Genomic DNA, 25,736 nt, shown 5'->3' with positions numbered 1-25,736 from the left:
CCCCCTCCACCCAAACCCACCGCTGCGAGAGCCAGACTTGATTAACGATGCATGGACTTCCCCCACACAGAAAAAAACCAAGACACTGTAGGGCGGGAGGATGCGTGCGGTGCCGAGGTCACATGCTCCATTTTGCCTTTTCACCAAAATATGAGGAAATACAACTTTCATGAATCTTACAACAGATAACCTCACTAGACTTTCTGCAATAGGAAACATGAAGGAGTCTGTAGTCACTTTAAAACACCCAGGCAGGACACAAAAACATCCACATTGAACCAAACACACACCTCCCCAGAGACCCCCCGCTGCCCGTCCGCCCACTCTGTGCTGTAATACTTCTATGAAAGTAATATGGTCGCATTATGAGATGAATGGGCGCCATTATTATAAACACAGCTTACAAAGAATAAGTTGAGTTATGGACTCGACCAGAGGTTCCCAGAGGGAAACGTGGCTCCAAAACAAGCTTCCAGCGTTGTGGAAACAGTCGGAGCACAAGACTCCGTAATGAAGCAGCTTTCAGTGACCTCTGTTCATGCGGACGGACGCCTCTCCGGCCCAGCATCGTGCGGTTACGGCTGGCTGCACATAAGCAGTGTTTTCCCACCGTTCACTATTAAGCACTTTAACAGTGGTGGTTCAGGCTGAGGAGTGGAGGCAGAGAGGGCTTCAGCGGTTGTGGTGGGAGACAGAGATTATTTGGCTCCCAGATATTCCCTTTTTAAAATTTCTGTGACTGGATTTCTTGATTCTACTCTGACAGGCAGTTTTTTTTCTGCTACTGTGAGTGAATCAAACGCAGGTGAGCGCTTCAGGAGTCGACAACATCATATCCAAGATCACTAGGGCTTTTGGGGTTCTTGAAATGAATGGCAGGTGATTGGATGGTTTTCCTGGTTCAGTCCAGCTGTGACTCTTGTTAAATGTCACATCCTGTCTCTCCCCACGTTGCCCGTCCAATGTGTTTGTATTTACTGCCGTATATGACGGTGTGTGGGCGAATGTAAAGGACCTGCTCTTAGTTACCGTTCATATTGTGCAGGTCACATCCATTCACTTTAAATATGGTGGGAAAAACAATGATACAATGCAAAGCAGTGCAACTCCAGCGATGTGACCTCAATAAAAGCAAGCAGCAAACACTGAGGAATGAAAACCTTGTACAGAATTAAAGTCAGAGCTGCTGGATTGGAGTGGATGCGACTGTACGAATGAATCAGCACATATTGTTTACTTTCCTCTGCCTGTTCGTCAACAGCCACATTCTGCTCACATACTGGAACCAGTGGGTGAACCAGCTTCGCCCCAGCGAGTTAAACCAGGCGTCACTCGCTGCTGAAGTTAAATGGGAAAGTTCAGAGTCGTGTGCGAAAATGCAGTTTTGTTGTTTTGAAGTTCATTCAAGACGAGCTTCACAATTACCACTTTTCGCTTTATCGTTTTTAAGCCTCACATATAATTAACATTAACATTTAACTTTTGCTTGAAAGCAGCATCAGGAATCCAGAGAGACGACTCGCGGCTCAACAAACCTCCTGATTTTATGACTATAAACTGTCATGCACTGCTGCCATTTAATGAAATTTATTCATGGAAATACCATCAATTCAATTTAAAACTTATATATTCTTTTTCTACTTCCTATTGTCCCTAGTAGTGAAGCAAAAATAATCGACCCTTTTCTTCTTTAATTCATTAGGAGTGACATTATTCTCCATATTTCCCCTGACAATGAGTGGAGGCTGACAAACCTGCTGGGACGAGAATATGTTGTCCGGAAAATAGTGTTTCTGATCTTCAACTGTTCAGATTGTCTGAGTGGTAGAAAAAAACATCCACTGGGCCAAAGAATTAAAAGTCGAAATAACCTTTGCTTTGACATCACATGAAGCTAAACCAAGGACAGACATTTCAGACTGAATAATAAATCAAAGTAAAACATAAAGGTGACTGTCAGTCTATTCAAATGCTTCACTTAGGAAAAAAGAAGGATTTTCAGTCTGGATCACTGACTAGATGACATTCATGTTAAGATCATTAAAGTCTCCCACTCACTCTGAATGAAAATATACATCCAAGCAAAGGACTCAGAATAATTACTGATCTAAAGAAAAAAGCTCATTTAGTGAAGAAGTTGATAGCCTTTATTTTCAGAAACAATTCTGTCTCTTCCATCACTAATTCATAATTCTGTGTTTGAAGGGATAAATAATGACCTTCCTATTCTCACAGCAGGTAGATTAGGGAGGAAAAAGAAATGTGAATTAGAATGGCTTTAGAATAAAAGACAAAGAGCTCCTTCAGTCTGATAAATTAATAAATAAATAAAATAACTGACAGCTGAGTGGAGAGTGCAAAAACTTCAGATCTCTTGGTTTTCGTTGCATGTATTAGTAGTATCTTAACACTAAGAGAACTAATAAAACAGGGAATAAATAACTAAATAGGAAAAACCAGAAATATATAAAAAACAAATATATTCAGCTAAATTCAGTCCAGAGACTTTAAATAAAATCTTGGCCAATAAAAATGAACTTGTGCACGTGGCAACTGGCGTCTCGTTGAACTCCTATCCGCTCACGTGGCACCGGTGCTCGACCGCTTCCTCCAGGATAATAATTGTTGAACGGGTTTTACACGCGAAAGCTTCTTAAAAGGCTCCAACGCTGAGCAACAGGCTCAGCGCACGCATTCAATGCGTCCCAACATTCCCCGTCAATGCCTTTGTCTTTCATCCCTGTTTTAGAGGGAAACAGCTTCATTCTTCTCCCCCTATTTATGGCTCCGAGACAAGTTTCTGTGTCAGTGTCTGTAAAAGTTCCTCCGAGGGAACGAAAAGGAAGAGGGGAACGAGGAGAGGGGCACAAAACGAGGTCGATTAAGACGAAATAAATCATCTTACCTGAATCCACTTGTCAGGAATGGCCATAGCCAGCCGGTAATCAAAACCCAGTCCTCCCTCTTCCACTCCTCTGCACAGAGCAGGCATCCCTGACACGTCCTGCAGAGAAGTCACACTATTTCATATCATATTTTCTCTTTGTGTGCACAGCTTTCTATCCCTGTAGTTGGCCACGATCACATCAGTACCACTCAAACCTACGAATTAAGGGGCAAGGATCCTGTACTGCAGGCCATGGGAAAAAATTTAACTAAAAACCTAATTTCCTGTTCCATTATTTCTTAATTACACCAACGAATACACAAGTAAGCGACGCCTGACTAATAAGTGCTTTTAATTAATAATAGCTGTGGGCAGTGTCATCGCAAAGAGGAGCGTTTTCCACTTTTACCTCTGCAATAGTGATGCAGTCGGGATAAAGGCTGTGGAGAATGTGGTTGGAGAGCATCAGGTAGACCAGCGAGTCCTCGTCCACCTGGAGGCCAAAGTATTCGCTGTAGTCGCCTGAGAAGCCGGTGCCTGGGGAGAAAAAACCCACGTTAGAAACCTCCCCAAACCCTCCACTCCTCACGTTTTAAAGTACTCAGACTAATTTACACTATTTCATCACTGCATTTTTAATATCTCTTAATATATCTTAATAAATATATGTTGCAGTAGCACCTTCCAGTACCTGCAGGGGGTTCTGGGAGATTAATAAAAAGGTAATCCACACGCCGGGGACTGTGACGTCTATTGTAAATGTGAGCTGTGATTTCTTGTGTAATTAGATCAAATGCGCTGCGCGCCTCCGGGACGCTCGACAAACACCATCTCGCTCCTCAAACAAAGTCGAACGCCCGTTTACATCCGTGTTAACATTAACCAGCACTTTTCTCCCGTTCTGGTGTCTTAAGGCGCCGCAGCCGTCAACAGCGGTTTAATAGCTTGAAATTGTTTTTGATTTAATTGGTTCGCCTCGTTCAATAATTGCTAAAATCTATCTAATCAGGCAACATTGTACTGTGCAGAATTACACGATTTACTCAGAATGACCTCATTTGATGCAGTGATATTATTCTCATGTGCAGACGCAGGTTAATTTATCAGGCAACAGTTACACTAGTCTGGCCTTCTATTTTTCCTAATTGAAACATGTTTTCCAGATAGGAAATGTCACCAGATGATGGATGGGATCAGTCTGGCTTCTCAACAGAACTCCCATTGGCCTTACCCTTTAACCATATGGAGTTCATGGTGCATACTGCGCCGTAGGGTGGATAATGACATGCTTTTATTCCCACTAAGCCTCACCAATGCCATGGTGATGGTACAGCATGGAGGTGATGCCGTCGAACCTGAAGCCGTCGAAGCGGTACTCCTCCATCCACCAGCGCAGGTTTGACAATAGGAACCGCAGCACTTCCCAGCTAGAGACACGCACACACACGCACCCACAGGCACACACACACACACACACACGCACACACAGACTCAAGGTCAGATAAACCAGAAGCTGTGAATTATTCACACATCTCATCATGCACTTTAGGCACCAGAGATTAATTTTCACCACTACAGGACATTCACATATTGATAACAAAAGCTCCATTATGTTGGAGATGGAGTGTCAGCGACAGGAGGAGTGTTTTCATTAACTACGCTGCAGAGGGGATTCTGACTTTCACATATCCAGTTGTCAGAATGAGAAATCAGCAGCTTATAATACACAGCCAGGTTTCCAGATTTCCATCAGAGCGTTTGCATGACCACTGGGCGGGCGTTTACTACAGCCAGGGCCATTCCTGTCTATTTGGACTGATAGGATTTCACGCTACACTTGGGTAAACAAACACCATGCAGTAGAATTGAGTTCCCTCTCCTGAGGCCGAGATAAATTATACACCTCAACTCGCTTTGCCTCTCTTCATCTTCGGCGTATGACAGACTCCCCTGTCCCACAAGCAGGAGAGCAAATATTGTGTGATAAAAAAAAAAGAGCGAGACCAACAATCTATCTGAATATGAAAGTGGAACTTGTGGCCATGTTTAGTTGCCCGCGGTGAGTGACGGAGCATGTAAATGCTGTGTGCGCCTGCTGGCTGCGCCGCGGTGGAGGAGGCAGGAGGAGGCGGATTCCATAAATGGCCCCGGCGCCGCTTCCTGACGGAGAGTCATCTGGATCCGAACAGCCACTCGAGGCAAAGTACACTACACACCTCAGCCCTTCGCGTTCAGCGGCGCGTTGCCATGGAGACGCCCGTTAAAAACTCAAGATTTGGGCCGGTCTGTGTGTGAGCGACGCGTCGGCTGCAGCGGCTGAGGACGGTGACACGAGCTGCTGCCTCTGCTCTGTGCAGAGTTCTCAGCTACAGCAGCAGAACCGGGCATCTGCCTCGACCGGTCCGGGAGAACGGACCTCTGGCTCCTTAACGCCCCCCGGTTCAGTAAATGGTTAGTTGGTTTGTTGCCCAACGCGTGGCTCAGGTGTTTCAGCTTCACTCCCTCATTACTCACTGACACTTGCATTGGTCTTGTGGGATGTTGTGTTAATTAAATCTGGTAAAAACAGACCTGTTCAAACATTTACTGCCTCTGAGGTCAATGAGAGGCTGAATTGGGTTTTCTTCCATCAGGAACTAAAACTCGGCGCTTTGCATTCACAAAGATCCTGAACTTCATTTACTCTTCGCGTTGTGACACAACACTGAAGGGGAGTTCAACATTTTTTGCTTGACTGATGCAATTTCGTCCTGTCAAAAAGCCGGCGGAGCAGCGAGCAGTCCCACATTCATGCTTCAACAACACTTCAAGAGCATCTCACGCTACAAAAAAAAAAATCTGTCCAAACACTAGACGGGCTTCGCTCTTCGCGGTATCTCCTCTTCAAAAACCATCATTGATTCAAACCCACAATGTTCCAGCACTAAATGCCGAGGCGACATCCTCCGTCCAAAAAGAGCTAAATGTGAGATTTTGGCCGAGCAACATTTAAATGTCTTGCCTCGTGTGCTCCATCCCTCAGGGATCACCATCCCTGGCACTGTTTGACAGGTGTGAAGCCGCATGTTACATTGGCGCTTCCTCCTTCCCTGGAGGAAGAGCACAAGGGAGCCTGGCATGATCCGATATAGCAGCGTGGCTGGGTGGTCACGCAGACCCTGTGATAAATAGATTAGGTCCTCCACTCCGCTGCGCAGAGCCAACAAAGGCTCAGACACAATGTTTCCTCATGGGATGGAGATAATAGCCAGCGAGAGCCCCAGGCCCGAGATGAAACCGTGCTGCCACATTAGGACCCGCGATGCCATTCATCATCAAGTCCAATTAGAGTGAGAAAGTTAGCTCTCTGGGCCCAATGCAGCACCCCACTTATCTATGCAGTTCGATGAAGTTATCACTTGGTCTGCAGTATTAATGCAGGAGCAAATTGGCCTGTCCTGATCCAAAAGCACGGGGGTGACAGTGGTACCTGCTTAGTAAATCTCTAATAATGCTGCTTGTAGAGTAAAACGAGGTCATCTATCATATGTGGTTGTTTCAGCTGCGACTACAAACGTCTGAATGCTCCGACTTCCCTCACGTCAGCTTCAGTCCGTATCGGAGCCCGTTTTCAGGGCCGCGGCCCAGATATCCACGCGCGGCGCGTTCCCCGGCTGTAAGCGGGTACCGGGACGCGGCGCCAGGCAGATCCAGGTCCCGGCCTTGGCGGGCGTCACCGGTGCGCTGCAGATAAGGCCGAATGCATGTGGGCCGCTGACAGGTCATTCCGCAAGAATTGTGATGCTCAAACGAGGGCGGCGGACAGCCTGATCGATGACGCGCCCAAAAGGACGAATAAGGGGCCTCATTTAGCGCATTTCAAACTTTTCTCCAATCCCTGCGGCCATTAATGCATCCAGGACAGAGACATTGACAGGTGTGACACTTGCAATAAATCCCATTTCATGGTTGAAGCTTGATTTATTTATTCATGCAGCCTGCACGGGGACACACGCATGTGCCCGGTGACTCTGCTTCAGTCAGCTGCACACGCATCACCATGATTAGAGCCGGACAGCTACAAAGAGCATCTCCACGCGCCGCCCAGGAGCGTGTGAGCGATGGGCTGACGGCCGCTGCCTCGCACCCGACGCCGCTCCGCCGTCTGACAGGCTGTCCCTGTATCACTGCGCTTGGTGTCAGACCTGCCACTCGCCCGGCGCTCCCTCGGCTGCCTGGCAGCGACGGGAGCTGCTCCGGCTCCGCGTCCTGGGGGGGACGCTGCGCCGCCCCCGAGGACGTCTGTATGTTTAGCAACCTGTAATTAAAATCACCTCGCTGCCTCTCAAGACGCAGCCTGGCAGGACAATACAGCTCCGTCTCAGTATTCTCCCATGGGCCGCTATTTTAGGCCCTGACACAGTATCTGTGAGAGAAGTGGAGTAAACATCCCAGCAAAGAAGCATTTAAACTACAGAAATCCCCCCAGCATCATCAATTAGGACGTGTGCTACTTTGCTTAGTTACACATAAGAGGTGGCCAGAACACGGAGCTGCAGCGATTACTGGGAGATTAGCAGCGGCCGAGGTTGGAAATATGAAGCAGGTGGCACACGAAAAAGCACAATTCCCTCCGTGTTTCCTACAGACAGTCTGCACACATTCCTGAAAAGACTTTTCTTTCCTGTTTGTCAGGCATTTCTAAGGAGCTGAGGGGAATGGAGGCGCAGAGCTGCTGCATCCCCGTCCACTGGCTCCACGCAGCCCCCACTGGAGGCACTGCAGGGAGCTGCGCCGTCCCCCGGCACACCTGCAGTCAGGCTGAGCTCGTTAGCTGAAGCGGACGCAGCGCTAAGACCTGCTAAACACATAAATAACCTTCCAGGACTTGGACTGTTCACATTTGAAGTTTGAGTTGATCGTTTGATCAGCAGCTCAACTTGTTAGAAGAAGAAACAACAAATGCTCCAAAGAGACGCAGAGATGGATTTTTTTGGGTTTCTGCTCTGTTTCTTTAAAATAAAAGCCTGTCACTTATCAGCAGGGTGATTCTCTGCCTCCCTGTGCGTCTTCCTCTCGGTACACTTGTGTTATTTCAGAATTTTATAAGTTAAAGATGTTTAACCGGCACATTGGAAAGACCATCTGCTGAGAGCAGCAAAGCAATAAACCAAAAAGACGAAAGCCGAAACAATCAGAAGTGGAGCGTGATTTTAAAAACAGCATGTGACACCAAGACTCAAATGTATAAGTCATTTCACATACGTGTATAAAAATGTAAAAAAAAAACTAAAAAAAATTTTGTTTAATTCTGCTTGACATTATGGGAAGCAAATGAAGAAAAACATATTGCCTCAGTCAGACAGGAAAAAAAATTAGGGCGTTATAAAATGAGAATAATGTAATCAAAGAGTGAACAGTTGCTCCTCGCTCAAGTCAAACACAGAGCTGATCTGTCAGCACAAGAAGTTTTTTTCTACAAGAAGCATTTTCCCAGGTTTGGCCCTGGGCCCATTATTCATATCTTGACAATTTACACAAAGATTGATGAAAAACAGATGCAAATGATTCTGAGAGCGAGAGAGAGCGAGCGGTGGGCAGTTTCAGAACCCCCACTTCTGACCCGATCCGCAGGACGCGGCCCGGCGTCTGACTCCGCCAGCCCGTTACGCGACAAACAATGGGATCGGCTGCTCCGTCGCCGTTGTCACGGTGACCCTGACGCCTTTCAAAGCGGTGCATGAAGATGCAGCGGCAGAGTTTCTACTCATCACGTCAAGTGCACCCAGAGTCTGGTATATCACCTTGTGCATTCACGCACTGCAGTGAACGTTTAAAGTAATTATCAGGGGGTCTTTTGAAACACAGGCTATATATGAATTGTATATTGAAGCTCTGATGGCATTTGGAACATTTCATCTTAAAGCAAAGAAAGTATCACCTTTTTTTTTTTTTTTTTTTTTTTTTTTTTAAATCGCACTGCAGCACTGAATTAATGACTACGCGCTCCTTTATAATAAGAGATTCCACGAAGCTCCCGACACAAGCCTGCGAGAATGTGAGCGACGCAGGACAAGCATCTGTAGGATGTGCCTTTACATTTTCAACGCGTCTCTCGTCTTCCACTATGACGCAAGGACCCACTTCTCCCGTCTCTACAGCCTGGAATAAGTGTTTGCGAACGCCAGACATTCTTTAGACTGAATGGCGCGATTGACTGACGGGGAAGTTGAGTTAACAAATTAGATAGCAAGCATCTATCTAAACAGCCTTCTCTCCAGGCTGAGCTGAATGTTTTATGAGCTAAAAGTTGGAGAGAAACACCAAGCGACTTTAACGAGAGGAGAAAAAAAGGAAAGAAGCGCTTGATAAAGATGCAGAAGTGGAAACGGCAACAACAAAAACATCTTTGCTCCTATGGCTGGCATCAGTCAGCCGGCGTCGGCCTAATAAGACCATCATGGGCAGAGCCGCGATGGCTGATAGCGAGGCCGCTTGATTAAAAACAGGCGGCGCGCTCGCACACGGTTTGCAGCCTCTGAGCTTCATTTCCTTCCAACAACGGGAGCGGCAGAAAAAAAAAAAAAAAAAAAAAAAAAAGACGACGACACATCCAAACAACCTGAGAGGCAGAGAAGACAAATGAAGTGGCTTTGACATTGTGCAGCTCCTTTGGGCTTTTACAAATGACTCCTCATATGCCTCCCAGTCGTGGCATATGTCTGCACCATGTCTAATGAGCGCTTCTGATACGAGGAGAGTTCAATAACTAATGAAAGAAGAACCTTGCGCTCTTATTATAGCCCCCATGCCTGACACTAAGCATTGTATAATGTATTGGAAACTGCTGCACATGGCGCACACTTATTAAAAGCCAGTTTAGAACACGCAGCGGCGCCTGCTCGTCTTCAGCGTGCGCTGGGATCAGTCTCTGTCGCACCGACGCCTAATTAACACCACCTACAGCAACACCAATCAATAGTTTTGGTTTGCGCCGAGCACCAGCTCAGTACGGAAATAAATTTGGACTTAAGACCTTTCACGATTTCTTCTTTTTTTTTTTTGCCTCACACTTTATTAATTAACTGAATGATAAATCTAACGGACGCCTGCCAAGGCTGCGGCATCAGATCATCACTCAGCCCGCGTTAAGATTCAACACGTGTCCGGACAGACGTTGAAAAGTTTGAAAACCAGAAGCATTTGAGGAGTCTTGGAATCATCGATAGTTCATCCTACGCCGCGGGGACGTCGCCTTCAACGTGAACCCGGCTGCACCCTCGTTTCGGCGAGAGACGCAATCAGTCACTGTTTTTTCCATCATCTTCTGCATTTGACCTTCAACTCATCAGAAAATATAACGGGTGGCGTGTCAGGTTCCATTTGACCCCATTTATCAACCCGCTCATCTGCTTATACATGTTTTATAGAAGCCACAATGTCCATTTAGCGGGGTTTTTTCCAAGGGTAAACATTTACAGTAGATTTGTGCTTCATTCATGTCTGGCTCTGAGTTTAGCATCATATATAACTGTTAATTGCAGCTTTTAATCTGCACACATCTGTACTGTATAATGATGAGCCTAAATTGCAGTAATCAGTGGGCACTTGCTCACTTTTATACTGTGGAAAGCACTAAAGAGCTTTGAAAGAAAAAATAGTCATGTTGGATTTAATTACATTAAAGTTACAGAAGCATTAAATCAGACAAAGTAAAGAAGTGCTGCAGCTCTTAACAACACAAAGACGTGCAGGAGTGATGAGGGTCAGTGCACGCACCTGGAGTAGTTGAAGAGGCGGCTGCCCCAGAGGCTGTGCTCCCCTCTGGGCGGCGCGTGGAAGTAGCAGGAGTCGGAGCCGTCGAAGCGGTTCAGGCCGTCCTCCGTGTTCTTCGAGGCGTGGCTGTGGACGACGTCCAGCAGCACCACGATGCCCATGGAGTGAGCCGCGTCGATGAGCTGCTTCAGCTCCTCGGGCGTTCCGTAGCGGCTGCACACGCACCACAGCGAGCGCTCGGGGTCATTTCCTCCCCAACACAGTGAGAAAAGTACAGTAGCACAATCCTGGTCTTGTTTTGTACAGGGGGTCTTCATTTGACCCCACCCCCAAAATAAAGCACAAATGCCCTTGGTTTGGACTTACTGGGATTTTGTGAATGAATTCACTTCATTAATGCCGTCTAAAGAGCCGTGAAGAAGACACAGGATCTCACCGGACACTCAGAAAACCTACTTTGTTTAACAAGCACCTTCAGCGTGCCCTCCTCATATCGCCCTATAACGTCCCATCTGTCCTTCCAGCTACGATAACATCAGCTCCTTTGCAAAACAGGACACATAGCAAGAGTAGAACCGGCTTCCCGGTATTCAAGCGCTCGGGTTTTCAATGACACTGCGAGATCAATCATGGGTGAAATTACGCTATATACATTACACGCTGGAAGAAAGGAAGGAGGGAGGGATCGCTGGGAGAAGATAAACACTCGACTAGTCCACCTTTATCTACAGGACAACTCCTCCACTCTCTGGATTAACAGCGAATGTATTTACAGAGAGATTATTGCCGGTGTCAGAAGGCCGAGCTTTGATTTGAGGCGGCCGAGTGGAGGAGTCGTCTCCCTTTGCAGCCGAGCGAGGGGCAGTCGCTCTGGACAATCTGCCTAAAGGAGACGCGCAACTTCACCTGGAAGCAGCAAAGAAGCTGGTGATCTGATATCCGAAGCTTGCGTAGTAGGCGTGCTCCATGACGGCCATCAGCTGGATGCAGTTGTAGCCTGGACACAAGGAGAGGAGACGTGTAAAAGCTCCTGGAGCACGTATCGCTTGGTCTAAATGATGTAAATATTTGAGATATTAGCTGTGGGTAAAGCACTAAATTATGCATGATGACCAATGTAATACGATGCAGCTTGACATCCCGGTGCCTCCGTTATCAGGCGCATCGCATCCTCTTTTTGTTTTATTGATCCGCCAGAGCTTGGATTCATTCTCGGCCTTTTCCAGATTCTCAGAATGTCAATAACAACACACGAGAAGCGCACACGTTCAAACAGCGTCGCTACAGAAGCGCCGCCGCGTCGCGCTATGCACCGACCCAGCGCGGCGCCGGGCGCGAGCTGCACGCGCTCCCCCTTCCTCCCACTAAAGACAAGCTGTGGCTACAGGGAAACACCAGCTATCAGAGTCAGGAGGTCATGTACAACATTTCAAAACGACCTACAAAAACTGCTTCTATGAATAAGAGAACAACAGGCTTTTAAAGCGCCACTGAGGACTCCAGAGGGAGGCCCTGCGGTTTCTCACCGACGCGTGGAGCGCACTTATTTATTTATATCGCAGCTGCTTTTCATGCTACAGAGAAGGGGGGGGGGCGCAGCTTCTGAAGGAGCGCGACAAAGCACAAGGGTGAGAGGAAGTTTTTGTTATATATTAAATATATATATACACACACACACGCCTCCTCCTGCCTTCACCGTCAAAGAAATGAAAAGGCAAAGGCAGCCGTCACTGGAGACGCTGGAGTTCAGCCTCCTGGAGAAGCCTATTGTGCACGTTCCCTCCACTGCAGCAGGTAGCGCCTTTGACGGCGTCGGCTCTGGCAGCTTCCTTTCCTGTTAAACTGGGTGACACGACCGAGGAAGCAGCGTTTATCAGATTGCTGCCGGTCCACGGCGACGCTCGTATCTTTTAATAAAAGTCGCTGCGGCGGCTGGATTTGAATGCAAAGTATAAACATGTGAGAGAGCAGGGTGTTGAAGTCTAGCGTGCTCATTATAATGACTTGATATGTTGTTGTTCTTATTACTAATCATCACTAATTAAAAATGAATGACTAGTCACAGAAAACCATTAGTTACAGTACACAAAATATTTTATATTATCAAGACTCGATCTAAAAACACTAATTTTTGTAAACTGGTAATGACTGAGTTTATTGTGACTTAATTATTCTATTGTGTTCTATTGTGTTGTTAGGAAAAGTAAAAACTGGGGAAAGGATCTAAGCACAAGTGCAAGTGTGCCAGTTTGTTTTCCTGAATCATACAAGATGCAGTAGGATGACTTTCCCCCGCTATCGGCTGTCTGAGTAAAGATCAGGGAGAAGGAAACAAGTTGTCAGTTTTTGAGGCATAACTGCTGTGTGGTGCGACTCGCACTGTTTTTTTTTTTTTTTTTAACAAAACACTGTCCAACGGTCAGTGATCCCTTCAGGTCATGCCAGTAAACAGGATGTTGACTTGCTGATGTGGGTCTGTGCAGAGGGAGCGTGACAGGTCTGCCACTAGAAATACTGCTACAGAGGGAACGGTGGCTCTCAAAGGCACCTGCCACGTCTGCTGGCTTGTGGACCACACTTGACAGAGATGGAAAAACTATTGATAAACTATTGTTGTTCTTGGCTGGAGAAGATACAAACTGTTCCAAAGTGGAGTCGGAGAAAGCTCCGACTGACACTTAGAGGAAGAGGATCACAGCGGGATGACTGGTGGGAACTATTTACAGACCTGAGTAGTCGAAAACCCCTAAGAAGGGACTGGATGGAGGTATCAGTGTGTCGTGTCTCACCCAGATCCTTTATCCGAGGCAGCACGTTGATGGTGAAGTTGGTGTACGAGGCAATCTTTCCCTCAGGTGAGGCGATGCCCACGTGGGCCTCGTATATTCTCAGGCTCGTGGGCTTCTTTGGCCGAGGGTGAATTTGCTGGAGAGGAAACCGAAATTGAAGGGAAAATTATTAGAGTCCAGCACTTTTGCCGGCAAAGCGCTAAAAATACTGCACATTTGGTGAGTAATTATGAAGCATAAGGTCAGAGACGAGAGAGAAGTGTGGGCTTTCTGGGTCTCTGCACCAACATACTGCCTCGCATGCTGCGAACAGCTCTGCATTTCAAATATTAAAACATCTATTATTCACCCTGTCTGAGTTACACAACGGGAGAGCGATTTGTTTTATACATGGAAGAAATTTCTTGATAGCTACCCACCGGGCCTTGTGAACCAACTATTTGAAGTGGCTGATTGCCACTTGTAAATAAAGCGACTACACTGCCGGCATGAGGGCCCGGCTAATTAAAACGCTGCCAAATAACAAGTGATAAAGTAAGCAAGGTGGTCTTTAATGGCCTCTTATTGTTTTGCTTGTGCACACTTGTTCTGAGGACGTCAAGTAGCATCGAGGCGCATTTGAACGCTCTCGAATCAGCGGCATGGAGCAGCCACGGTAAGAATGACCGCAGCCGCTTCAGGCGCGACCACAAGGCCGATTCCAAACACGCCGGCAGCCAGGAGTCGGCTGCTTATTAATTATAATCATGGAAGTTGTGGGAAGAAGTCCTTCAAAATAAAAGGTTATTGTTTTTCATTGTGATGGGGGGCTTTTAAAAATAGATTTTTACTTTAACTTTAGTTGTATAATAAAATAAATTCCTAATGAGTGAATATTTAACCAAATAGATGAATGGACACACATGATTAAATATGATTGATATAATGAGTTACAGTGTAGGGATGGGGAGGATCCCAGTGAACCCAGTCGTAGATGACGGATTTCTCCTCCCTGGTCACGTATTTGGCCCAGGGTGAGATCCGGTACAGTCGCTCGCCGCTCTTGGTGTGAACCACCACCTGGGAAAATGAAGACAAACGACAGTTGTGTTTTAGCAAGTGCTGCTAAACAACGACCCAGAAAATGGGCGTTAAAAAGACACCACTGTATAAAGTGTGTACATGAGCCGAGAAGGACGGCGTTAATCTGGATAAGACGAACAGAATGGAGGGATGAAGAACCATACTGTGTTAACCACGCGACAAGTCAGGCCAACGCTGCAGAGCTGCTGTACTGGAATGAGGCAAACTGGGCACATGTACCTAATAAAGTGGCCACTGAGTGCAACTGCAAAATAATTAGCTAGAAGTAACATCATCTTTATGTGCTTTAACAGGCCCAGCCACAAATCAAACTCTCCGTGAGTCTCTGGACCGGGTTGCATGCAGTTTTAATGTCAGCATTTATTTGCATCTTGCAGCTATGAAACGCTTACATCAGAAAACGGTGCAGTTACTCCACATCTTCTGCTCAGAGAGGCTGCTGCAAACTGTTCAGCCCGACCGGTGAATGTGTGGATTGTTACAAACCAAACATTTTTCAATGTGTCGTAATAAAAACCCGTCCTTCCTCCCCTCCGACATGAAGCCCGCAGCTCCAACACATAATTTGGTGCCGAGGACAAAAAGCTAAAGTATTGATGAAAAAAAAATTGTTGTGGTGCATCTGGATTCAATGGAAATTATGTTTTATTTTGCAAGTGGTGCAGCTCATTTATCGGTTTTAACACCACCACTCACCGGCTCATCCTGGGAGGAGATCTGAGCCAGAGACCAATTTAAAAAAAAAAGCGGAAATTTGAATCATTATTCTTTGCCTCTCATCTATTATGTCTGCAATTCATGATTGGGAGGGGGTCAAATAAGTACAGTTTGGAAAATCTAACTGACAAGTTACTTTGTCTCCGTCGGTCAAATACGAAAGGAGAAACTCAGCGTGAGAGTTGGAAAAACCCACCAAGAAATCGATCCTGTTGTGTTGCCCGCAGTATGTGTCCGCCCTGTTTAGTCCCCTGCAGAAACGGGCATTAGAACCCGACTAATTCTGGCTACCGTCGTGAAATAATGACTGTTCCAAAGCCACCTGCATGCAAGCGCTTGGCCAGACCCCCCTCGGGGGGGTTCTGGTTACGACCAGGCCACCTGGGGGCGAGATGCCTGGCTCCCCTTATGACATGCTTCACAGTTTATAGGATTAGGAAGAGATAGTTGGATAAATGGACTGGCATAAAGCTTGGCAGAGCGGTGGTCCTTCACACAAATTGGCCAGCATTAGGCCCATTAAAGCACAATCAGACTGGCGGGCAGCAAAACAACAGCTACTCAGGCAAAATGCGGAAAGTTGGTTGTGGATGAAGAAGCGGGCGTGGGATCACTTACACCACACCTCGGGTCGTGTCTTTGAGGGGCCGCATACAGGTAGCATGCGCTGCGGCGCCCAGAAAAGGACGCCGCGCGTTTATGGAGATAAATTGGGCCGCGAACAAAGGGGATGGAAGGGCAGGCTGCTCCACACGGCAGTGATCGGAGCGAGGCTTGTGCCTCCACGAGGGAGTGCTGTGGAACGAATGTTAAAGTCGAGCTCACAGCGAGGCAGCCATTCAGGGGCGGCGGGGGGGCGCCCGCGCGGGGGAGGCCAGGTGCCAGCGTCTCCATCTGCTTCTTATCGTCCTTAGCCTGACCTCCGCTGACAATGGCAGCCGGGCAGCCTGTCCGGGCCGCGGGGGCGAGCCGGCGCCGACCCGGTCCCGAGGAGGGAGGCGTCGCCGCGCACGCGTTCCCGCGGCCGGCATCGCGTTTCGGGATTATTCCTCGTCCACGCTGTTTGCTTGGGAGGCAATGCATAATGTGAGGCGCGTCTTTTGCATTTAACCCTGATGAATTATTCACCAGAGCTTAAAACCAGTCGCCTACGATCACCACCTTGGAGCTTCTGCCCCAGTCAAACGCGGCTCCGCGTCCTGAGGGACGGCGGTGAAAGCCGCAGGTCCGGCTCCTCAGCTGCCGATTGTGTACGTGCAGCGATCACTCGATCGATCGGTTTCAAGATGCCACACGTGACTAGAATCTCCCTCGCACAGTATCGCGACAGGTCCCGGCGCCGCTCCGTACCTTGAGTTTGGAGTTATGGTCCACGGCTGGACACGCGTCATGCTTGGGCGGCAGAGTCAGCTCCCACTTGCCGAATTCCTTCTTGGTGTAGGGGTGGGAGAATTTGTCCCAGCCGTCTGTGGGCGAAAGACAAGATTAGAACAACGAGACCCAAACGAGTCATAGATCTGCCTAAATCTAAATCTGCCTTCGCTCTCCAGCAAACACGCCGTTTAAACTCCCTAGGCCCAAGTGACCCCTTGACCTCCACTTAGAATCATGTATGTTCTCATATGATTATAGCCAAGCACTATAGCTCAGACGTATTTGTGATGTTACCACTAGGGGTCACCAAATGTTGAACACCCACAACAACACAATTAAAAGTCCCATTCCTCTTTATTACAGCAGAGTCTTCCCACTTTGCCTTTAGCTCAAATCCACCACTGTGACTTTTGCTCTCCATCCAACGGTCACAGGGCACTTTTCTATTTCTCCCTTTTTACACAATTCGCCGCCTCTCGTTCGTCTCCAAAGCCTCTTGCGTAATTCTTTCTTGTTGGTTTTGTAGTCTGCTCCCTTGTAGCCTTTGACTTTCGCAACTGTGAATAAAGCAGCAGGCTCAGTAATCTAAAAAAAATAAAAAAAAGAATATGCCACCGCTCAGTGAATTATATCTGTGAGGGAACAACAGAAAGGCGTCACATTCATAACCAGCCGATAACGCGTTAGCAATTGTCGTGAACTGACAGGGTTATATTAGGACATGAAGCATTTATTATGAAGCAGCCACCTTGACTTGTCAATTTAGGATGTTGTTATTGTTCAGTAATCCATATCTGTTTGCTATTCATGAGCGAAAGCAGCAGCATGGATAGAAAATGAATGACAGGAAATGTTTCAGAAGTGACCTGGCAAAACACCAGCACTTTCTCACAGAGCGGCCAAATAATATTTATTTATTTTTTACAATTTATTTATCTCTCTTTGCTTAAACACCTTTAAAAAAAAACAGCAATATGCATCCAACCTGTGGCGTATTCATGAACAGGGCTGCTGGGCTGTTTCCACATTTACTATGAAATTGAAATCAAATAATATGACGGAGCCGTGTCAAAATATAATCTCTCACAGAATTGAATGTTGGAATTGAGCTGCTGCCCAAGGTCCTGGGAAGATAATTAAAAAAGGAAAAAGGGAACGGGAGGAATGTGGAAGGAGAGAACGGCAGCGAGGACTAAGGAGCAACAAAAGACGCGCGGGGACAATAACAAATTGACAAATCTGCGGTTTTGCACTGTATCAGTCTGAGGGTATTACTATTAGCATCTGCTTTCCTTTATCATTACCTGCAGGTTGTGGCACGGAGCCAAGCAGGAGCATCGCAGATGAGGTTTGAGTTACGTGAACGCTCTGATTTCTTCCCCGTTCGTCTTTTTTTCGCCTTCTTTATTTTGTCCGGTGAAAGTAAAATGTCTCTACTGGCAAGTGTAATAGCTCTCGGTGCATTCATAAATTTGATAAAGGAGAGACAAAACACACAAGAAGAAAGTAAATGGCACTGAGAGCTCATATTACCTTGTATATCTACTTGATGGATGAACGTGAGTCCCGGTTTATCTTGTTAATGACGATAAAAATAAATAATTTCGCCGCGTTTTTACAGCCCGCCTTAACCGAAAATAACACTCAAAAGACTATTAACCTGAAATTACTTTCAAAGTTGGGACAGGAGGGAATAGATATTTCAGGGCAAACACAGAGGTTTCACTCTCTCAACAACTTTCCAGGCAATGATGAAATAACCAGCTACTAAAATATTAACAAACACTCCGGCATTAAAAAGAACCCCTACAGTATGCAAGTTTATCCTGTGTAATCAATATTTTCCACATTTCCTACTCCCTGGCTGCTTGATCAAAAGAGCCGATATCCTCGTAGCGCGGCCTGCTGCGCCTTCGCTTTTTGTCTGGGACGTCTTCTTTAATGCGCGCCGAGGACATGCAACCTTCCCGTTCGCCCTGAAATCTCCCTCTCCTGCCGGTCCCCCCGGTGTGCGCATGTGCTACCTTGGAACTTCATATTCCAAGTGTCATTTCACTTCTGATAGTCTGATTTATTATTGAAAATGTAATAATAGAGCTGGAATGAAGCAGGCGTCCGTCGGTGGCATGCCTTTTAATAACACAAGGACACCTGCCACCGGGAGGACGGACCAGCATTTCAAATGGAGGCGCAAGTGACTCATGATAAAGCAGCAAGTTTCCACCTGTGGCACAGGATCAGGACCCGCACTGGGGCCGTGGGGTCGGTGAGGGTGAGGAGGGCTCACCCGGGGCCACTTACTGAAGTCGCCGGTGAGGAAGAGCGCCTCGGCGGCCGGAGCCCACTCCCTGAAGAGCAGGCCGCCGTCGGGCCGGCGCTGCACGCCGAAGTCCGCGTAGCTGCGCGTGAACAGGTCGAAGCCGCCCTCCGCCTCCTGCAGCTGCAGGAGCAGCTTCTGCAGCAGCTCGTACCTTCAGGGCACAAGACAGACACGCGTGAAGTCAGCACAGGATCCACCAGCGATTTTTTTTTTTTTTTTTTTTATAAACGGTGAACTCCCACAGCATCGAGCTGCCTCTTCCACTTCCACCTCGGTTGGTGTTTTCCTCCATTTCCCACTCTGCTCTTTGAACCCCACCGCCTCAGAATATCAACTGCGTTCAGGTCCATGTGTTCCGTGTAGGTGGAGATTGAAATAACAGCAACAAATGAGAGTCACACAAAGCTGGTTTTTCTCTGTGACTGTTGAATGTCAGCATAAATATAGTCGGTCCAGGATCTGGAACAGACGTCACACAAATCTGAAGAGCAGCCATTTAATTGAACATATTCGAGTTCATCGTTTTTTCCTCACTACATTTCCATTTCTAAACTACAGTATTAATACATTTCACAAGAAAAATAAAACATGAATAACATTCTGTTTTTTCTTTCTAGTGGCTTCTCACAATAGCTATACAACATGTTGACATGTACACAAACATAAAGAAGATGCTGAGTAACCAGTAATTACCAGCAAAGCAGCCATTCTATCGCTTTCACCCATTCACTGTGAATAACATTTAGCAGCGAGAGCCATTTACTGGATTGTTAGGAGAAATAATTAACTACTCATTTCTGCGTAATCAACTTCTAATTTTAACAGGTTTTAAATAATAAATATTTAAATTGGGTTTCCCCCTCAGGTGGGTGCAAAAAGCAGACGATCAATCAAAGTTCTGTCCCTGAATAATGATGAATGGTAACAGGCAGGATTGCGCCACATGCGGTGCAGGCGCGTGAAGTGTTGAATCTTAATGTCTCCGCGCTCGCGTTATCTCTTTGAGGTCCCACCTCAGCATGCAAACCTGCCTCATTCCCTCAAGTATGTGACTACGGGCATATCCTAGGAGATAAACCTCTGTCTGTTACCTTCAGCTGCGAAGGATGGACTAACTACTTTGCAATTTATCTCACTTAAGTTCCTGCAGCCACCTGGTGTCCATATCAGATTCCCCCGGTACAGAAAGCCTCTTTCAGCCAGCTGAGTTAAGTGCACTCTCTCCCCTATAGCCCCGGAGCCAAGCTCAGACTGGCCTGTGAATGCCCTGGGGCTAGTGATGATGGGCTGAAGCAACGGCGCCATTTCTCAGCAGCTGCTCCCCGTGTCGAGCGCGGCGGACGCAGGCGCTCCGTGCCAAATGTGCACCTTCAAAGCCCGACCCGCTACCGCGTGCGTCCGACTCCCGCTTTGTTGGCAGCTCGGGAGCGGCGTGAACGGCAGAACAATGGGGGGACTCGCGCCGGAGCGCAGCCCCACCGCAACAGTATTAATAGGCATGAAAGTCATGCCTATGATTATAACAAATGAGTTCCAGGGGGTAGAACCAGAGGGAGTAGAGGCTCAAAGTCCCGCCTGGATCCAGTATTCGCTGCACATCTCCTGCACAGGATCACAAAATCGCACCACACATCATAATGACTTCTGTCTATTTATTTCAGAAAGTCATTAACAGAGTTGGGACTATAAACAAAATCAAACCTCAGATTTATTATCCCATCATTGATAAGCAGATGGAAACCGTCCTCTGTGCCCTGACTCTGCCGTCTCTATACATTTTGATAAGTTGTGGCTTTTTTTTCCGTCTACCCAGAAATAAGGACAATGCCCCACGTCAGTACAGCTTCTCCGTGTTGCTCCAACTCTAGTGTAGAATAACAAATACGGGCCTCAATGTTATATGCATGGGTAACATCTGGCAAAAGGTCTCGTAGACCTTCATAGTGTGGCAATATCATCACATATGGTGGTTGAGCAGTGGCTCTGAATTCCTAATAAAGGCAAGTCAGCCTCAGAATTCATAATTGTTGTCCTCCTCCTTCAGTCATTAAAAGGCAGCCTGTGTATTCAAACCTGTACATGCATCGATTACTAAACTGACCCCACACATTTCCATCACGCCTTTAAACAAAAGCAATGTCTCCGTTTCTGAGAGGTGCAGCTCATTGTTGCCAGTGCACAAGAAGAAGCACCACTAACCCCCGTAGCCAGAAATGACAAAGCGGATCGGCCCCGGCCCCTATTTGGTGATAATAGAGGAGTAGGAGATTATAGATTTGAGTCAAGATTACCATCCTCTTATCTCAGTGTGGGAAAATGTTCTTTATCTACCAAGGAAAATATTATATAGTACAACTAAGATATTGTCCTGATAGATATTATTGCACTGAGCAACGCTTTAAGTGACGGGCGTCAACGCCCTGTGAAATAACAGAGACACTTCAACGCCTCCCTTCCCACGACAGCGTCTGAAAGGCGCCCAGGAAGACGGGTCGGAGACAATGTCAGGAAAGCGCAGGAGAAACTTGACTTCAGCCCTGACGCACGTCGAGCAGCAACACGAGATCGATCACCTGCAGGAGCAGACGGCCGGAGGAACCAGGATGAGGTCAAGCGAATGTGGCGGGACACGGAAGTGGAGCGAGAAAAGAAGTAGGGCATCCGGGCGGAGCGTCGGGAGAAGAGGAGCCGGTGGATGGACAAACGCTCGGACCCGGCCCGCGGACCCCCTTTGGCCTGACCCCCTTTGGCCTGACCCGCGGACCCCCTTTGGCCTGACCCCCTTTGGCCTGACTCGCGGACCCCCTTTGGCCTGACCCGCGGACCCCCTTTGGCCTGACCCCCTGTGGCCTGACCCCCTTTGGCCTGACCCGCGGACCCCCTTTGGCCTGACCCATGGACCCCCTTTGGCCTGACCCCCTTTGGCCTGACCCGCGGACCCCCTTTGGCCTGACCCGTGGACCCCCTTTGGCCTGACCCCCTGTGGCCTCACCCCCTGTGGCCTCATCCCCTGTGGCCTCATCCCCTGTGGCCTCATCCCCTGTGGCCTCACCCCCTGTGGCCTCATCCCCTGTGGCCTGACCCGCCTCGTCTCATTGTTTAGATCAGAGATGGATGTGAACGCTGGCAAACACAAACGCCTCAGCGGCACAGAGCGCAGCGCCTCAAACAAGGACGGCGTTAAACCAACAAGTCAGCGACCGTAGCCTCACTCCACCGTGGTCCCGTCCCAGTACAGCAGCCCCGGTCCGACTGAAGCAGACGGACCTCAAACGAGCAGTAAACCAGGCGGCGTGGTGCAGCAGCTCCAGGGAGGACGCTCCACAGTCTCCACACCTCCGCTGCAAAGGGTTTTCATCAAAGCCCTAAAAACAACGCTCTACAGCGACTTGTCCCTGCAGAGCGTCTGAACCCGCCGCTTTTAAACAAACGGGCGTCTAAATATAGACCCGGTTCAGGTCTGAAGCGGCGTCTCTCCTCCTGATCTCCGTCGGCCTAAAGGGCTTCAATGCAGCCTGGCAGCAAGGTGACTTTCAGTGTCATTGATGTCCTTTGACTAAGTGTTTTAATGAGGCTAAAAAGAGCCCCGGACGTCTGCAGAGCGGTTGATTGATGAAAGCTCAAACCTCTGCTAACTTCATGCATTTGCGGCCCTCAAGCAAAGAGGCAGGGAAATAGATGCTGTCTACTGGCTTTAAAGAGGCGCATTAAATATTTACAACAGGTACCTTTTTTATCCAAAGTGACCCATTGAGTCCAATCGTGTCTATTAACCCTGCTTATCTTTAATATCTATTTATTATCAGCTGGTTGATTCTCAGTCAGAGCACACGCATTAGTAGTCGATAATCACTCCTGCTTTAAATATATTGCATCAGCGTCGTGAGCGCGATGCTCGCGTTCGAGTTTGTGATGACACGCTCGAATCCGTGCAAAAATAATAAGCATCCGTCTGAGCGCGCGCCGCTTTAATTTGGCCCAATTTAGGAGATTCATGGGGCCACGCGGTGCACCGTCCCAGCAGCTCCTCCTGCAGCCTTGCACAACAGGAAGGGTAAATAATGAAGCACGTCACCGGAGCGCTGCTCACCCACCGGGGCTGGAACTCGCCTGTGCAGCATCAACGCTCGCTCTCACAATCAATCCGACCCCGGCATCCTGATGAAACTAAATAAAGTCAGAAGCGCCTGCAACCACAGAATAACTCAGTCCGACGGAATAATGCGGCGTTTGAGCACACGGGCCGTATCTGGTGTGAACCCAGGTTCAACAAACCGGAGGAGCGGGCGGCCTTGAGCCATGGCTCGGTGATGAAATGTAAAGAATGAGCGTGTGTGGTCACAGGTCCCGTCCTGATAAGCCGACGGAATTCTCAGTACTGCGCAGCTCGGCGAGGGGAACGGGGAATTAACCTCCACACCGCGCCGGCTCTATATGTAAAGATCATTTATGTGCAAGTTCCATCACAGCAGACGCGTCCGGGGCTCGGTGGAGCCTGGCAGGTCCCAAGCTGTGCACGAGATGTGACTGACACATCTGCAGGTGGTCCCTCACCTGCCACATTAGAGGCCGGCCCTGGCGCCGTAATGGAACGGGTAAAAGCTCGCGGCCCGTGAGCAGAGGGGAGACTATAGCAGCCGGCGTCTATGGGGAAAGATATTCTAAAGAAATCTATCATGTCATTCCAATTTGGCTGGAGGAGGGGAACGCAGCTGAGGAGTAACACCGGCTCCCACCCTGAAAATGAGCTCCGCGGATCCACTGGGAGGAAGAGAAACAATTATGGAATCAGCATTGTTCTTATTAACGCGTGCCGCTCCTCGGTCGCTCTTCATTTTAGTCCAGGCCGTTTATCAGGTGAAGAGCAGAATTCACAGCAGAGCCAAAAACAAATTAACATATTAAGAAGTAAAAATAAATAAAAGGCAAATGAAGCGCGAGGCCGCGCAGTTGCTCGGCTTTTTGAGATTAGTGCCGACACAAGGTCAGAGCGTTCACCAGCGAAGGACAAAGATCTGGACGGACGTTTGTAATTTAAAAGAAGAAACTATTAAAAAAGATTCGGGCTCAACAGGGAATGTATGATTTGTATTATCTGAATTATCTGTGAGTTTCCACCACTTGGTCCTGGACATAAGAGGGGCATTTTTGGTAGGATTCTGCTTCATGTAGCACTTTTACTGGCAGTAATGGGGATCTCAAGAAGGCAGTGGCTCCCAAACCCGGTTCTCAAGCCCCCTGCTCCACCTGAGGACAGTACCAGAACCGAAGGGGCTGGATTCAGGAATCATCCTGCGAGAGAACCGGCGTTTCGTTTCTTTAGTGTGTTACTGGCGCGTTACATGGCGTTCGTTAAGAGGAGGCAGCTTAAAATCCACATGTTGTATTAATGTTATAGAAGCTACTTCAACCTGCAGCACGGTGCCGTCGGCTATCGCACATTTGGCAAATGTGAGAAGAAGAATTTGTGTTGGACACAATCCCAATCAATAAATGTGTGAAACAGGCACTTTTAGTGGTACCACACACACACACACAGCTTTCTACTTAAGTCTCCCACCTCAATAATTAACTTGTATGGAGGCCAAATTGAAGCTGATGTAGTTTGAGCACCTACTGCACAGTCCATTCATGTCAGAGGCTTATTGGAATTAACAGGGGCCAAAGCACGCAGCCTCCGCACAGCATGAACGCGTCCAGCCCGGATTTTAGACTAATCTATGCCTCAATAATAGAAACCAGGTATTATAAAGGATGAAAACTTCGCTTCTAAGCAGAGAAAGTGCACGAACGGGACGCAATGCGCCTCGAAGCGCCGCCTGACGACACGACGTCGACGTCAGCTGACCGAGGAACGCACGCGCGCACGCGCCGAGCTGTCAAACATAGGAAGTAGAGAGGCGAGTATTTTGGCGTTTCTTTTTCCACCCGCGCGTGAGATGAAGTAGAAACACTTCATGGTCGCGACCCATTCATTCTGCACGCGCGGGACGTGTTCTAGCGGCTCGCTGCTCGTGGGGAAGGGGCTTCGACCCGCGGCCATCTGCCGGCCACAACAAACGCACGCGACCTCTCCGCGTTCACAATGTCAAACCCGAGCTCCGCTTGTTATCTGTTAGTTGTGTATGTTTATGACGAGACACGGGTGTCAGCGTGCGCCTCCTGTCTGCTCCCTTCGCCGGGGACGGGCTTTGACGCAAGCTGTGCACAAAAGCCGCCGTACGCGCCGTGTTTTACCTCCTCCTGAAGTCCTTCTCGTATGCTTTGAGATAGGGATCCATTTGGAGCAGGCAGCTGAAGCCTGGAATGGTAACATTATCCTCCTGGGCTGCCATGACTTCCGCAGACCAAACCAATCGAGCACAGACTGCCGCGGCTCTGGGGCGCTGACAGTTGCATGACCCGAGGACAGACGTGCGCTCGATGGGAGTTTCTTTCTTTTTTTATTGTTTCCGGAGACGGCAGCGAATCAGGCTGCGAGCCGCTAAGCCCACCCCGCGCCAACACGCGGTTCGGCGGCGGTCGATGATGAGAGAGCCGCTCCGGACGAGGCGGAGCGGAGTGTGGCTTTAAGATGACAGCGCACGCGCATCTGGCGCGTCACGGGAAGATGCAGCAGATGCAAAGTTTGGCAGTTTGCTCCTCTTACAATGATTCCCTTGGTGGCACCTGAGTGGAGCTCTGGGAACGAGCAGCACCTCAGGAAGCGCAAACTATGAGGGACAAAAGTCACATTTATGTTAATTGTGATTTAGTGAATCAGATCTGAAATAAAAAATGCCGCCATTTTAGGTTAGTGAATATATATTAG

At 48.1% G+C, this 25,736-nt stretch overlaps 1 protein-coding gene across 1 annotated transcript in view; it reads right to left on the bottom strand.

The window, feature by feature from the left end:
* The window catches only part of gbe1b (glucan (1,4-alpha-), branching enzyme 1b), a 51,865-nt gene extending 26,342 nt beyond the window's left edge, over positions 1-25,523 (bottom strand). Inside the window, exons 1-10 of the mRNA XM_029171146.3 lie at positions 25,163-25,523; positions 18,907-19,076; positions 16,582-16,697; positions 14,365-14,490; positions 13,432-13,567; positions 11,549-11,639; positions 10,646-10,855; positions 4,199-4,314; positions 3,297-3,424; positions 2,906-3,004 (exon numbers count right to left, since the gene is read on the bottom strand). Coding sequence (XP_029026979.1) covers positions 2,906-3,004; positions 3,297-3,424; positions 4,199-4,314; positions 10,646-10,855; positions 11,549-11,639; positions 13,432-13,567; positions 14,365-14,490; positions 16,582-16,697; positions 18,907-19,076; positions 25,163-25,260 — 1,290 coding nt within the window. The 5' untranslated portion in view covers positions 25,261-25,523. The remainder of the gene's footprint in view (positions 1-2,905; positions 3,005-3,296; positions 3,425-4,198; positions 4,315-10,645; positions 10,856-11,548; positions 11,640-13,431; positions 13,568-14,364; positions 14,491-16,581; positions 16,698-18,906; positions 19,077-25,162) is intronic.
* Positions 25,524-25,736: the final 213 nt, after the last annotated feature.

The sequence above is a fragment of the Betta splendens genome, chromosome 13, assembly GCF_900634795.4.
Source record: "Betta splendens chromosome 13, fBetSpl5.4, whole genome shotgun sequence".
Classification (NCBI taxonomy): Eukaryota; Metazoa; Chordata; class Actinopteri; order Anabantiformes; family Osphronemidae; genus Betta; species Betta splendens.
This window is presented reverse-complemented; position numbering and strand designations above follow the sequence as displayed.